Consider the following 15340-nt stretch of genomic DNA (forward strand, 5'->3'; position numbering starts at 1 on the left):
AATGGATGAATATACAGCAAGAAAGAGACAGGACAGAGAGATTAAGGAATTCTACACAATTATTAGTCAGAGAATCTGTGACTCTTCTCTATATTAAGTTGTTACTACTCACCTGGGCGGTTACCTGTAGGAATGTCCTCCTTATACTGCTCATCACTGCTCACATCTGTCTCTTCTTCTTTCTTTATGTCTGTAGCATTAATATAGATCAGATCTTTCCCTGTAGGAATGTCCTCATTATACTGCTCATCGCCACTCACATCTGTCTCTTCTTTTTCCTTTATGTCTGTAGCATTGATATTGATCAAATCTTTTCCTGTAGGAATGTCCTCCTTATACTGCTCATCACCGCTCACATCTGTCTCTTCTTCTTCTTCCCTTAAGTCTGAAGTATTATTATAGATCAGATCTTTCAGATCTTTCCCTGTAGTAATGCCCTCCATATTCTGCTCATCAAGAAGACGGGGACACCATTTTGGTGCTGTTATGTTACTGGATCTGACTGTAGGGAACACATACAGAGACTGAATTCATTCTTTACATACAAATAATGAGAGGACGTGTGTATATAGTCATGTCTATTACCTGGTGATGTGAGGGGCTGCTGATCCTCCATCATGACCTGATCCTTGTACTGATCCTTGTGTCCTTCTACATACTCCCACTCCTCCATGGAGAAATAGACCGCCACGTCCTGACACCTTATAGGAACCTGACACATAATGATACAGTCATCACCCCGACCCCTCCAGTGGTGTTACTGTATAATGTCCCAGCATTCCCAGCAGTGTCACCTCTCCAGTCATCACCAGACCCCTCCATTATTGTATAATGTCCCAGCAGTGTCACCTCTCTAGTCATCACCAGACCCCTCCATTATTGTATAATGTCCCAGCAGTGTCACCTCTCCAGTCATCACCAGACCCCTCCATTACTGTATAATGTCCCAGCAGTGTCACCTCTCCAGTCATCACCAGACCCCTCCATTACTGTATAATGTCCCAGCAGTGTCACCTCTCCAGTCATCACCAGACCTCTCCATTACTGTATAATTTCCCAGCAGTGTCACCTCTCCAGTCATCACCAGAACCCTCCATTACTGTATAATTTCCCAGCAGTGTCACCTCTCCAGTCATCACCAGACCCCTCCATTACTGTATAATGTCCCAGCAGTGTCACCTCTCCAGTCATCACCAGACCCCTCCATTACTGTATAATGTCCCAGCAGGGTCACCTCTCCAGTCATCACCAGACCCCTCCATTACTGCATAATGTCCCAGCAGTGTCAACTCTCCAGTCATCACCAGACCCCTCCATTACTGTATAATGTCCCAGCAGGGTCACCTCTACAGTCATCACCAGACCCCTCCATTACTGTATAATGTCCCAGCAGTGTCACCTGTCCAGTCATCACCAGACCCCTCCATTACTGTATAATGTCCCAGCAGTGTCACCTCTCCAGTCATCACCAGACCCCTCCATTACTGTATAATGTTCCAGCAGTGTCACCTCTCCAGTCATCACCAGACCCCTCCATTACTGTATAATGTCCCAGCAGTGTCACCTCTCCAGTCATCACCAGACCCCTCCATTACTGTATAATGTCCCAGCAGGGTCACCTCTCCAGTCATCACCAGACCCCTCCATTACTGTATAATGTCCCAGCAGTGTCACCTCTCCAGTCATCACTAGACCTCTCCATTACTGTATAATGTCCCAGCAGTGTCACCTCTCCAGTCATCACCAGACCCCTCCATTACTGTATAATGTCCCAGCAGGGTCACCTCTCCAGTCATCACCAGACCCCTCCATTACTGTATAATGTCCCAGCAGTGTCACCTCTACAGTCATCACCAGACCCCTCCATTACTATATAATGTCCCAGCAGTGTCACCTCTCCAGTCATCACCAGACCCCTCCATTACTGTATAATGTCCCAGCATTCACAGCAGTGTCACCTCTCCAGTCATCACCAGACCCCTCCATTACTGTATAATGTCCCAGCAGTGTCACCTCTCCAGTCATCACCAGACCCCTCCATTACTGTATAATGTCCCAGCAGGGTCACCTCTCCAGTCAGCAGCTCCATCATCTTGTTGATGAGTTCTCGGATCTTCTGTTCATCCATTTCCTCATGTATCAGGGAGTGAGGTGGGGGCCCTGGGATTGGGCTCAGGGTTCTTCCCCATCCTTCACACACAGGGGCCCGACAGCGCCCACTAGAGGACTTCTTCACTACTGTGTAATCCTGTGTATGGAGAGACACATTAATATCACTACATACATTCCCAGAATCCCTCACCTCTCCAGTCATATCCATCTGTTATTACATAGATAAGAATGAGGTCATGTGACATCACTCCCAGAATCCCTCACCTCTCCAGTTATATCCATCTGTTATTACATAGATAAGAATGAGGTCATGTGACATCACTCCCAGAATCCCTCACCTCTCCAGTCATATCCATCTGTTATTACATAGATAAGAATGAGGTCATGTGACATCACTCCCAGAATCCCTCACCTCTCCAGTCATATCCATCTGTTATTACATAGATAAGAATGAGGTCATGTGACATCACTCCCAGAATCCCTCACCTCTCCAGTCATATCCATCTGTTATTACATAGATAAGAATGAGGTCATGTGACATCACTCCCAGAATCCCTCACCTCTCCAGTCATATCCATCTGTTATTACATAGATAAAAATGAGGTCATGTGACATCACTCCCAGAATCCCTCACCTCTCCAGTCATATCCATCTGTTATTACATAGATAAGAATGAGGTCATGTGACATCACTCCCAGAATCCCTCACCTCTCCAATCATATCCATCTGTTATTACATAGATAAGAATGAGGTCATGTGACATCACTCCCACAATCCCTCACCTCTCCAGTCATATCCATCTGTTATTACATAGATAAGAATGAGGTCATGTGACATCACTCCCAGAATCCCTCACCTCTCCAGTCATATCCATCTATTACATAGATAAGAATGAGGTCATGTGCCATCACTCCCAGAATCCCTCACCTCTCCAGTCATAGCCATCTATTACATAGATAAAAATGAGGTTATGTGACATCACTCCCAGAATCCCTCACCTCTCCAGTCATATACATCTGTTATTACATAGATAAGAATGAGGTCATGTGACATCACTCCCAGAATCCCTCACCTCTCCAGTCATATCCATCTGTTATTCCATAGATAAGAATGAGGTCATGTGACATCACTCCCAGAATCCCTCACCTCTCCAGTCATATCCATCTGTTATTCCATAGATAAGAATGAGGTCATGTGACATCACTCCCAGAATCCCTCACCTCTCCAGTCATATCCATCTGTTATTACATAGATGTGACATCACTCCCAGAATCCCTCACCTCTCCAGTCATATCCATCTGTTATTCCATAGATAAGAATGAGGTCATGTGACATTACTCCCAGAATCCCTCACCTCTCCAGTCATATCCATCTGTTATTCCATAGATAAGAATGAGGTCATGTGACATCACTCCCAGAATCCCTCACCTCTCCAGTCATATCCATCTGTTATTACATAGATAAGAATGAGGTCATGTGACATCACTCCCAGAATCCCTCACCTCTCCAGACATATCCATCTGTTATTACATAGATAAGAATGAGGTCATGTGACATCACTCCCAGAATCCCTCACCTCTCCAGTCATATCCATCTGTTATTATATAGATAAGAATGAGGTCATGTGACATCACTCCCAGGATCCCTCACCTCTCCAGTAAGCCGGAAGAGTATATGTATGGTGAGGTTTATGATCCTGTCGGCCATCTTGTTCCTGTCTCTCTCCATGGTTGATGGGTCATCCAGGAGAATTCTCTTATATAGAAGATATCAGCAGAGGATCCTGGATTGGAGAAACCTGAAGGGAAGAAGAGGAGACGATGATAAACCGCACCAGATTCTATGGAGAAATAAAATCCATTTCCTGGAGATAATCTGGGGAAACATCTGAGGAGACATTATAGGAGTTTTCAGATTTCTCTATAAAACAAAATCCATTGTCCGAGGGCTGTAAAATAAGAGACTAGAGCGCACTCCCCTCTCCCGTCCAGTGGTGGCGCTCTGGTCCTCCAGGTCTTCTGAGGTCGCTTTCCCTGCTCTGCTGAAGACGTTGTGAATCCATTTCTCCTAATCTCTGAGGCTGCGGTGTATTCAGAACGTCTTCATCAGAGCAGGGAGAAGAATAGAGGGATTCAATATGACATTGTCCAATGAAGAATAGTGAAATGTGTCCACTAGGGGGCACAATATACATCACAATTACATCAGGATTTTATGTGAATTGTGATATGTCCCCCCGGAAGAACCTGCTATTACCTGCAGCAGAGGCCGAGCATCATATACCGTTACACACGCAGGGTCTGGGCCACCACCGGAGTCAGTGTTTCCCAAGCAGGGTGCCTCCAGCTGTTACAGCATTTGGCTGTCAGGGCATGCTGGGAGTTGTAGTTTCACAACAGCTGGAGGCACGCTGGTTTGGAAACACTGTCTTAAGTAGTAATAGGGGCACAGGAGAAACTTAAAAAACCTGATGCTTACATAGTCCTGTATGGAAGAAGTGGCTGATACCCGGAGAAAAGAGACTGACCAGGTGACAGGATGGGCGGGTAAGTGACCTGATACCTTCACCATCCAGACATCCCCTGGGGGCAGTATAGGCAGGAAATCAGGAAACAACCGCTGGTCGGCACGGCGCTCCCTAGAAAAACAACCGCACAGCGCCATGTCTAAGCCACGCCCACCTACATTATTTTATTACAGAAATGGGATATAAACTTATTAGGGGAGGGGCTTCTATTACAAACCCTGAGTAACGCTCTGCCATAGTTGAAAGGTTTATCAGGGCATGCTGTGAGTTGTAGTTAGTAAAAGGTTGTATCAGGGCATGCTGTGAGTTGTAGTTAGTGAAAGGTTGTAGCAGGGCATGCTGTGAGTTGTAGTTAGTGAAAGGTTGTATCAGGGCATGCTGTGAGTTGTAGTTAGTAAAAGGTTGTATCAGGGCATGCTGTGAGTTGTAGTTAGTAAAAGGTTGTATCAGGGCATGCTGTGAGTTGTAGTTAGTGAAAGGTTGTACCAGGGCATGCTGTGAGTTGTAGTTAGTGAAAGGTTGTATCAGGGCATGCTGTGAGTTGTAGTTAGTGAAAGGTTTATCAGGGCATGCTGTGAGTTGTAGTTAGTAAAAGGTTGTATCAGGGCATGCTGTGAGTTGTAGTTAGTGAAAGGTTGTATCAGGGCATGCTGTGAGTTGTAGTTAGTGAAAGGTTGTATCAGGGCATGCTGTGAGTTGTAGTTAGTAAAAGGTTGTATCAGGGCATGCTGTGAGTTGTAGTTAGTAAAAGGTTGTATCAGGGCATGCTGGGAGTTGTAGTTAGTGAAAGGTTGTATCAGGGCATGCTGTGAGTTGTAGTTAGTGAAAGGTTGTAGCAGGGCATGCTGTGAGTTGTAGTTAGTGAAAGGTTGTATCAGGGCATGCTGTGAGTTGTAGTTAGTAAAAGGTTGTATCAGGGCATGCTGTGAGTTGTAGTTAGTGAAAGGTTGTACCAGGGCATGCTGTGAGTTGTAGTTAGTAAAAGGTTGTATCAGGGCATGCTGTGAGTTGTAGTTAGTGAAAGGTTGTACCAGGGCATGCTGTGAGTTGTAGTTAGTGAAAGGTTGTACCAGGGCATGCTGTGAGTTGTAGTTAGTAAAAGGTTGTATCAGGGCATGCTGTGAGTTGTAGTTAGTAAAAGGTTGTATCAGGGCATGCTGGGAGTTGTAGTTAGTGAAAGGTTGTATCAGGGCATGCTGTGAGTTGTAGTTAGTGAAAGGTTGTAGCAGGGCATGCTGTGAGTTGTAGTTAGTGAAAGGTTGTATCAGGGCATGCTGTGAGTTGTAGTTAGTGAAAGGTTGTATCAGGGCATGCTGTGAGTTGTAGTTAGTAAAAGGTTGTATCAGGGCATGCTGTGAGTTGTAGTTAGTGAAAGGTTGTATCAGGGCATGCTGTGAGTTGTAGTTAGTGAAAGGTTGTATCAGGGCATGCTGTGAGTTGTAGTTAGTGAAAGGTTGTAGCAGGGCATGCTGTGAGTTGTAGTTAGTGAAAGGCTGCACTAGAGTTCTCCTTTATTATTGTTTTATTCTCTTTCTTTCTTATCTCCTTCTTCTCGTTCTCAGTCTCCTCAAAGTCGTTTCTAATAAGATACATTTCCTGTAACTAAAGTTTCTTGCTAAAGAATTTCACTATCTGTTAATTGGCGCTATGTACCCTGGGAAGAAGTGTGTAAAATCAAAACAATGATATCACCTTTTAGAGGTGTCCACATTTTTATTGGTCAATGTAAATACGCTTTTTGCTCGTGGCCACATTTTTATTGGTCAATGTAAATACGCTTTTTGCTCGTGGCCACATTTTTATTGGTCAATGTAAATACGCTTTTTGCTCGTGGCCACATTTTTATTGGTCAATGTAAATACGCTTTTTGCTCGTGGCCACATTTTTATTGGTCAATGTAAATACGCCCTTATTCCCTTTTTATACTGATGCTTAATGCAATAAAGTCAGAGTGTGTTCGCCATATCTACCTGTCTGTTATCTTTTCCTATGAGGGATACACTCTCCTGGTACCAGAGAAGGTGACACAAACCAAGGTAGAACTAAGGCACTATATGCCAGGGGTATATAGTGAGGAGTTGCAGATCCTTTCAATAGTGATCAGTGTTATCGGTGCTCGGCTTATACAGGCTGTGGAGGTGTCTGTATACTTAGAGCACCAATCTGAGCACAGAGCATGGTAAGGGGCCCTCCGGCCGTCATCTCAGCTGATCTAGACTCCGCCCCCCAACAACTGCATTTTACACATTTTAGATCCTGCAATCGACTTTCATAATGCAATCTTAAGGGTTAATGGCGATTAGTGGTGAGTCCTGGCTGCTTATAGCTCCTGAGCTCACCTCAAAGTCCCATATGCAGCACAAAATGTAAATATATATCGTCTCCTTAAGGGTTAATAATAATCATCCCCAATAATCCTGATCTGATGGTGACCGCACACACATACCTGTATCTGTAGAGGAGCCGTGTGCTTACAGGACCTGCGATGATGTCACCGTCATGTGATCAGTCACATGGAGGAGGAGGAGTCACATGATCAGGGGCTGCTGCTCTGAGAGATCTCCACACACAACACAACAGCAGTGACTGCCCCACCAGGACCTGCTCTGTATCTGCTACATGCTGGAGGTGTAGGACCTGTGATGATGTCACAATCATGTGACCAGTACATTTGGGGGCAAAGTTTAGCAGTATAGATGTGACTGGGGCTGAAGGACCTGTGGGGAGGATCATGTGACAGGAGTGGGCGGAACTCAGTGCGGCATAGAAGAGATTGTGATTGAAGGACCTGTGATAATGGTCATGTGACAGCAGAGTCCTGCATACACTGAGCAGATGAGCCTAGAGCAGCAGCCCCTGATCATGTGACTCCTCCTCCAAGTGATCACATGAAGGTGACATCATGCAGGTCCTGTAAGCACACGGCTCCTGTACAGTCTGCAGGTGGAGGTATGTGTGTGGTCACATGTGGAGGCTGTTAGATGTTTTTTGTACTATTAACCCTTTCTGGACCCGGCAGTTTTGAGTTTTAACCCCTTAAGGACACAGTGATTTCTCTTTTTAATGTTTTCCTCCTCGTCTACTAATAGCCATAATGATTGTAATTTCCTCTTAACAAACCCATCTGAGTCTTGTTGTTGTTTTTTGCACCACAGATTAGTGCTCTGTAATTTTACCTCAAAATCTACAACAAGGGCCAAAAAAAAATATTTTTAAAATCTGGGTTCTTCTGTTTGGACGCAGTGCACATTACGGTAATAATTCTCTTTATTCTGTAGGTCCAAACGATTACAATGATAAATGATTTATATAGGTTTTATTTTAATACTTTTAAAATATAAAAAAATTCGAACTTTTTGTACAATAATGAGTCTGTATCAGATTGTCCTACCTTGTCCCCTATAACTCTCTTATTATTCCGTATACGGGATGTATGAAAGTAATTTTTTGCGCCGTGATCTGTAATTTCAACTAATTTTGATGAGACTCTTTGATCGCTTTTTAAGACTTTTCTTTTCGACCATGAAGTTGTATTTTTTTACGTTTACGCCATTGTCCGTGCGGTTACACATATGTTTAGATTTATTTTTTGTTTACATAATTTTATTTAAAAAAAATTGGTAAATGGGGAAGATTCAATCGTTTATTAGGGGAGGGGCTTATTCACATTAAGTTAATGTTCTTTTTACCTTATTCCCAGTTTTTTAGTCCCTGTAGTAGACTATTACATGGAATCTATAGATTACATACACTGATCAATGCTGTGATGCTGAGGCTGCCTGCAGGATTGGAGCGACGTTCAGACAGCGTGGAGCGAGGTTAGGGACCTCCACCCGTTCTCTCAGCTGACCGGGACCCCGCTATTTCACTGTGGGTGTCCTTATCAGCTCCACTGAGCTACCGGAAATAGATTTTTGGCATTGGTGATGTCCGGCATTAGCAATGAGTCCCAGATGCTGATAGCAGGTAGGACCTAGGGGCTATGAATCGTGCTGAACTCCTGACTGTGCGTCATAGACTGGCAGCAGCTTCCCTCCCCTCCAAATCTTATCACTTTAATGACAGGAGTCCCTGCTCTGAAAGGGGTTTCCTGCACAAGAGCAGAAGATATGCCAGATTTGATGCATCTCCTGCTTCGGAGCTGGGCCCATGGCTATACATTATATACCTCCTGCCCAGTCAGCCATGAAGGAGTTAAATGATGGTGATGCATTGACACTGAACTTTTTTGTGGCCACACACTATACAGATAACTGCTTATTGTCCCTTCTACTCGCTGGGATAAGAACAACCAGTCTAGCTAGGGTTAAGTGGCGCACAGCACTGCCAATTCTATCCTTAGGGGCCAGACAGTAAGCAGCCATCTATATAGTCCCGGGGGAGGGGAGCAGTGATACTATGAAATATCACTTAACTCCTTACACTCCATGGGACGGGCGCTTTGGGTATAATGACCTGAACTGACAGCTGGATCATCAGACTTGCGGTCAGTTCGGGACATGTGACCATAATATAGAGGATCTGCCCCCACAAGCATTCACCTCATCATCCGAGAGCAAGAAGATAAATCATGTGCAGGAATATCCCCTCAAATGTCTCCATATAACATCCTGGAATTGTATAGAATTAAATGTTTATTCACAATACAGGTTCCTATAAGGTGTCAGGACGTGGCGGTCTATTTCTCCATGGAGGAGTGGGAGTATGTAGAAGGACACAAGGATCAGTACAAGGATCAGGTCATGATGGAGGATCAGCAGCCCCTCACATCACCAGGTAATAGACATGACTATATACACACGTCCTCTCATTATTTGTATGTAAAGAATGAATTCAGTCTCTGTATGTGTTCCCTACAGTCAGATCCAGTAAGAGAACAGCACCAGAGAGGTGTCCCTGTCCTCTTGATGAACAGAATATGAAGGACATTACTACAGGGAAAGATCTGATCTATATTAAGGCTACAGACATAAAGGAAGAAGAGACAGATGTGAGCGGTGATGAGCAGTATAAGGAGGACATTCCTACAGGGAAAGATCTCTTTTATATTAATGCTACAGACATAAAGGAAGTAGAAGAAGAGACAGATGTGAGCGGTGATGAGCAGTATAAGGAGGACATTACTACAGGGAAAGATCTCATCTATATTAATGCTACAGACATAAAGGAAGAAGAGACAGATGTGAGCGGTGATGAGCAGTATAAGGAGGACATTCCTACAGGGAAAGATCTCTTTTATATTAATGCTACAGACATAAAGGAAGTAGAAGAAGAGACAGATGTGAGCGGTGATGACCAGTATAAGGAGGTCATTTCTACAGGAAAAGATCTGATCTATATTAATACTATAGACATAAAGGAAGAACAAGAGACATATGTGAGCGGTGATGAGCAGTATAAGGAGAACATTCCTACTGAGAAAGATCTGATCTATATTAATGCTACAGACATAAAGGAAGAAGAACAAGAGACAGATGTACGTAGTGATGAGCAGTATAAGGAGGACATTCCTACAGGGAAAGATGTGATCTATAATAATGCTACATACATAAAAGAAGAAGAAGAAGAGACAGATGTGAGCGGTAATGAGCAGTATAAGGTGGACATTCCTACAGGGAAAGATCTGATCTATAATAATGCTACAGACATAAAGGAAGAAGAGACAGATGTGAGCATTGATGAGCAGTATAAGGAGGACATTTCTACAGAAAAAGGTCTGATCTATATTAATGCTCCAGACATAATAGTAAAAGCAGAAGAGACAGATGTGAGCGGTGATGAGCAGTTTAAGGACATTTCTACAGGTAACCACCCAGGTAAGTAGTGATCACTAAATACAGAGAAGGGTCACAGATTCTATTCAGTCACTGGCTACAATAATATTTTGGGGGAAGTATTGGTGTAACTAGAATCTCTGGGACTACAGGCCAAATTTTGGAATACCATCCCCCTCCCCCAAAACATATGTCAGGCTGGGGCCTCCCAGCTCCTCTGGGCACAAGTGACCTCCGCTCCGTGCAGGGATTACTGTCAACCACTGCATGAAGAGGTGCCCGACATACCTCTCTATAAATCTCTATGAGAGAGCCAGAGATATACAAACGGGATGACAGGCAGGAGATCGCGGGGGTCTCAGTGGTCGGACCCCTCACAATCAGACATTTATCCCCACAGGATTCTGTGACTAGGGGATAAGTACTCAAGTACTAGAGTTTTCTGTTAACACCATAACGACCATGGACGAGTATACATGTCCAGGGGGATGCACGTTCCAGCACCTGGACGAATATACACGTCCATGGTTCTTGTGGGTACTGTCCAGTGTACCCACAAGATCACGGCAGGGACTCGGCTGTAACACACAGCCAGGACCCTGCCGCATTGCCGGGACCTAAGTAAACTTTGGTCCCAGCAGTTTAACCCTTACAGCCGCGATCAGAAGTGATCGCGGGCTGTAAGTGTTTTGATGGAGGGAGCTCCCTCTGTCTTCCCTGCAGCACCCCGCAGCACGACCGCGGGGTGCTGTGTGTAATCCCCGACAGGCAGGGGCCTGCTGCATTGCCGGAACCGTGTAAAAAAAAAATTAAAGAAAATAAAAAATACATTTATTAAATAAATGAAAAATAAAAATGCATAATGTGTAGGATTACACGGCGCACATCCCATATTACATGCTGCGGATGCCCCGGCAGTCACAATAGTGAGCTCCCTGCTGCGGCTGGGTATCTTTGTGTGTCCACTCATAGCGTTGGATTTCCCACCGGCAGTCATGAGCGGACACACTGAGCTACCCAGCCGCAGCAGTGATCTCGCCCTTGTGACTGCCGGGGGCATCCGCGGTGTGAAATACTCTGCGCTCTATGTGACCCTACACTGCGTCCCGTTCATACTGAGTTTCAGCGTTATGTTACAGGTATCCGTCAGCATCACGTCAATAATAATGATGCTGACGTATACTGTAGCAGCTCCAGTCATTTCTGAATGAGACGGGTCCAGTATACATTGGATCCCTTTTCTGACATGACAGCGGACACCGATACTGCAGAAATGCCGTATGAATGGGGACGATCACCCAAACGCCCAGTGATGGATATATTCACCATGAGCGGATGATTATTCCCACAACATGGCGGATATATCCATCAGGAACTATAACTGTCACAGACAGCCGCGCGTCACTGCTAGAAGACCAAGGACCAATCAGAGCGCTCCCTGGTCCAGACAATACACTTGGGGTGCGGTATTGTTCTGACAGCTCCGATCCTTTGCAGGCATGGAGTGGGGTCTATAATTCATATATTGATGTCCTGATGGCCAAAGGGGGCTCCTCTCCTTCTTGGCCCTACCAGGCTGTCAGGCAACCAGATATGGCCTAAGTAGGGGTACTGCCCAGCCCGGGACAAACAGCATGATGTGGGGCGCATTTCCTCCATTTCAAAAGCGACCAAAATGATGTCCCACAAATAAAGAATTTGTGGAAAAAAAAGCAAATTGCTATTTTTTTTCCACTGAATTTGAAATAATTCTATCCAAACAATAAGAGCTCAACATTCTCACTTTGAGCCAGATGTGAGCAGTGATGAACAGTATAAGGAGGACATTCCTACAGGGTAAGATCTGATCTATATTAATACTACAGATATAAATGAGGAAGAAGAAGAGACAGATTTGAGCAGTGATTAGCAGTATAAGGAGGACATTCCTACAGGGAAAGATCTAATCTATATTAATACTACACACATAATAGTAAAAGTAGAAGAAGACACAGATGTGAGTGGTGATGAGCAGTATAAGGAGGACATACCTACAGGTAACCGCCCAGGTGAGTAGTAACCACTAAATACAGAGAAGGGTCATAGATTCTATTCAGTCACCGGCTGCAATAATATTTTCGGGAAGTATTGGTGTAACTAGAATCTTTGGGACTTCAGGGCAAATACTATCCCCCTCCCCCTCTATATTGACTCTATAGCAGTTGACTTGATACCATCACCACTACATAGTGACTGAATAATACCGCCATACTGTTTATGAAACACATTATATACAGACTAATATTCCTCCATATAGAGACCATATAGCAGTAGATACCAGCAGCGACTAACAGGTGACGTCTTCCTGGAGTCGTTCTCTTCCCTTTTGTACGCTGAGCGGACTCGTTGTAGTAACTCTGCATAGATCCCATGTCTTTAATTGTCCTGGACACTTTCTTCTGCCCCAAAGACCCCGAAAAGCCTTAGTTCAGTTACCCCAACTATGGGTCCTACCAGGGGTCAGTCATCGACAAAGAAGCTGCAAACTTATGTCCGAACCGCTACACAAGATGGCGCTGGTACCTTCCAAAGAATCCTGAGGAGAGGGGATACGTGTCTGATCGTGAGGGGTCCGACTGCCTAGACTCCCGTGATCTCCTGCCCAGCACCCCAGATCTCTCCAGGCACAGGTGACCTCCGCTCCGTGCAGGGATTACTGTCCACCACCGCACCAAGAGGTGCCCGACATGTCTCTCCATGAATCTCTATGGAAGAGCTGGGGATACACAAACGGGACCCCGCGTGATCAAACCTTTATCCCCACAGGATTCTGTAACCCCTCAGATGCCGTGATCAATACTGATTGGATGATCGGATTGCCCGCAGCGCTGCCGCGGGGATCCGATCATCCAGCATGACAGCCGGAGGTCCCCTTACCTAGCTCCGGCTGTCTCCCGGGGTCTTCTGCTCTGGTCTGCGATCGAGCAGAAGATCACCGATAATACTGATCAGTGCTGTGTCCTATGCATAGCACTGCACAGTATTAGCAATCAAATGATTGCTATAGATAGTCTCCTATGGGGACATAAAAAGTGTAAAAAAAAAGTTGAAAAATGTAAAAATAAAAAGTAAAAAAAAAGGGAAAAATCGTCTACCCCAATAAAAATGAAAATTGTCCGTTTTTCCTATTTTACCCCCAAAAAGCATAAAACTTTTTTTAATAAACATATTTGGTATCGCCGTGTGTGTAAATGTTCGAACTATCAAAATATAATGTTAATGATCCCGTACGGTGAATGGCGTAAATGTAAAAAAATTTTAAAGTCCACAAATCCTGCTTTTTTGTCACATTTTATTTTAAAAAATAATAAAAAATTATCTAAAAGTTTTATATATGCAAATGTGGTATCTAAAAAAAGTACAGATGACGGCACAAAAAATGAGCCCCCATACCGCCCTATATACGGAAAAATGAAAAAGTTATAGGTGGTCAAAATAGGGCGATTTTAGATTACTGATTTTGTACAAAAAGTTTTTGACTTTTTTTAAGCGGTACAAAAATATAAAAGTATCTACCCATGGGTATCATTTTAATCGTATTGACCCACAGAATAAAGAACACCTATAATTTTTACCGTAAAGTGTACAGCGTGAAAACAAAACCTTCCAAAATGTGCAAAATTTTGGTTTTCATTTAAATTTCCTCCCTAAAATTTTTTTTGGGGGGGTTCGCCGTACATTTTATGGTAAAATTAGAGGTTTCATTACAAAGTGCAATTGGTCACGCATAAAACAAGCCCTTATATGGGTCTGTAGATGGAAATATAAAGGAGTTATGGATTTTAGAAGGCGAGGAGGAAAAAACGAACACGCAAAAATAAAATTGGCCTGGTCCTTGAGGTGAAAATGGGCTTGGTCATTAAGGGGTTAAAAGGGTACTTCGGTGTTTTTAACTTTTTGTTCAGAACGCTCGGAGCCAGAGGCCGTGATCATAATGTCACAGCCACGGCCCCTTGTGATGTCATTTTCATGCCCCCTCTATTCGTGTCTATTGGAGGGGGCGTGTCAGATTACAAGCCCCCTCCGATACACATGAATGGAGGGGACGCGAAATCGCGATGGGGCGTGGTCGTGACGTCACTGGAGTTTATTTTAGAACGCCCTGTGCTGCGGGAGATCCTGGGGGTCCCAGCAGCCAGACCCCCGCGATCAGACATCTTATCCCCCATCCTTTGGATAAGGAATAAGATGTCTAGCAGTAGAGTACCCCTTTAAATCCCTTTATTCTTTCCCTCTGATACAGAAATGTTCCGGTTCGGGTCACCTGTGTGGGTCCAAATGGAGGTATAGGTGCGGCTGGCGAGCCGTAAGCGAACATCATTCAAAATAAAGGTTCCTCTTTTAACTTGGTTCCAGGAAAATTTCTCTAACTTTATTAGGACATAAGTCTTTCTATTCGCATTAATAGACAAAAGACAAAAATGTGATACTGTCTGCCTAGACAGGATAGGGGATAGGTTATAGATCGGACCCCCGCGATCTCCTGAACGGGGCCCTGGCAGTCTGCAGGGAGCGGCCGTTCTGACCCCCACAGGATGCCGCAGCCGACACACCCCCTCCATATATCTCTATGGGATACATGGAGGGGGAGCGTCGTCCACCGCTCCATGCAGGGGTTGGTCTGCCCCCTTCAAGCAGACTGTCAGGGCCCCGTTCAGGAGATCGCTGGGACTCCCAAGGGTCGGACCCCCGTGATCTATAACGTATCCCCTATCCTTTGCCTGAATTCTCTGGCTGGCAGGAGGATTATAAAGGGGGTGGTTTGGATGACTGCTCCATTATAACCTGCGGGGTCAGGTGGATTGGGGGGCACGGTCATTTGTTCCCTGACCGGGCCCCATAGCAGTGATTTTCCCTGAGGCTGTGTCCACATGATTGTCAAAGACTG

The 15340-nt window shown here is 44.7% G+C and overlaps 2 protein-coding genes across 3 annotated transcripts in view; one reads left to right on the forward strand and one right to left on the reverse strand.

Annotated features, from left to right (window-relative positions):
• Nucleotides 1-15340, forward strand: part of LOC130298249 (uncharacterized) — a 68409-nt gene that overhangs the window by 49105 nt on the left and 3964 nt on the right. Inside the window, 2 exon segments of the mRNA XM_056551170.1 lie at nt 9156-9415; nt 9499-10455. Of these exon segments, the coding sequence (XP_056407145.1) occupies nt 9156-9415; nt 9499-10455 (1217 nt within the window).
• The window catches only part of LOC130298230 (oocyte zinc finger protein XlCOF6-like), a 176234-nt gene that overhangs the window by 6395 nt on the left and 154499 nt on the right, over nt 1-15340 (reverse strand). Inside the window, exons 1-5 of one of the 2 annotated variants that reach the window (XM_056551149.1) lie at nt 7086-7577; nt 3763-3910; nt 2069-2248; nt 586-712; nt 113-502 (exon numbers count right to left, since the gene is read on the reverse strand). In XM_056551149.1, coding sequence (XP_056407124.1) covers nt 113-502; nt 586-712; nt 2069-2248; nt 3763-3840 — 775 coding nt within the window. In that variant the 5' untranslated portion in view covers nt 3841-3910; nt 7086-7577. Of the gene's footprint in view, nt 1-112; nt 503-585; nt 713-2068; nt 2249-3762; nt 3911-7085; nt 7578-15340 lie in introns of those variants that run through there. The other variant, XM_056551148.1, reaches the window with a different exon arrangement.

The sequence above is a fragment of the Hyla sarda genome (assembly GCF_029499605.1).
Source record: "Hyla sarda isolate aHylSar1 chromosome 1 unlocalized genomic scaffold, aHylSar1.hap1 SUPER_1_unloc_6, whole genome shotgun sequence".
NCBI classification, from domain to species: domain Eukaryota; kingdom Metazoa; phylum Chordata; class Amphibia; order Anura; family Hylidae; genus Hyla; species Hyla sarda.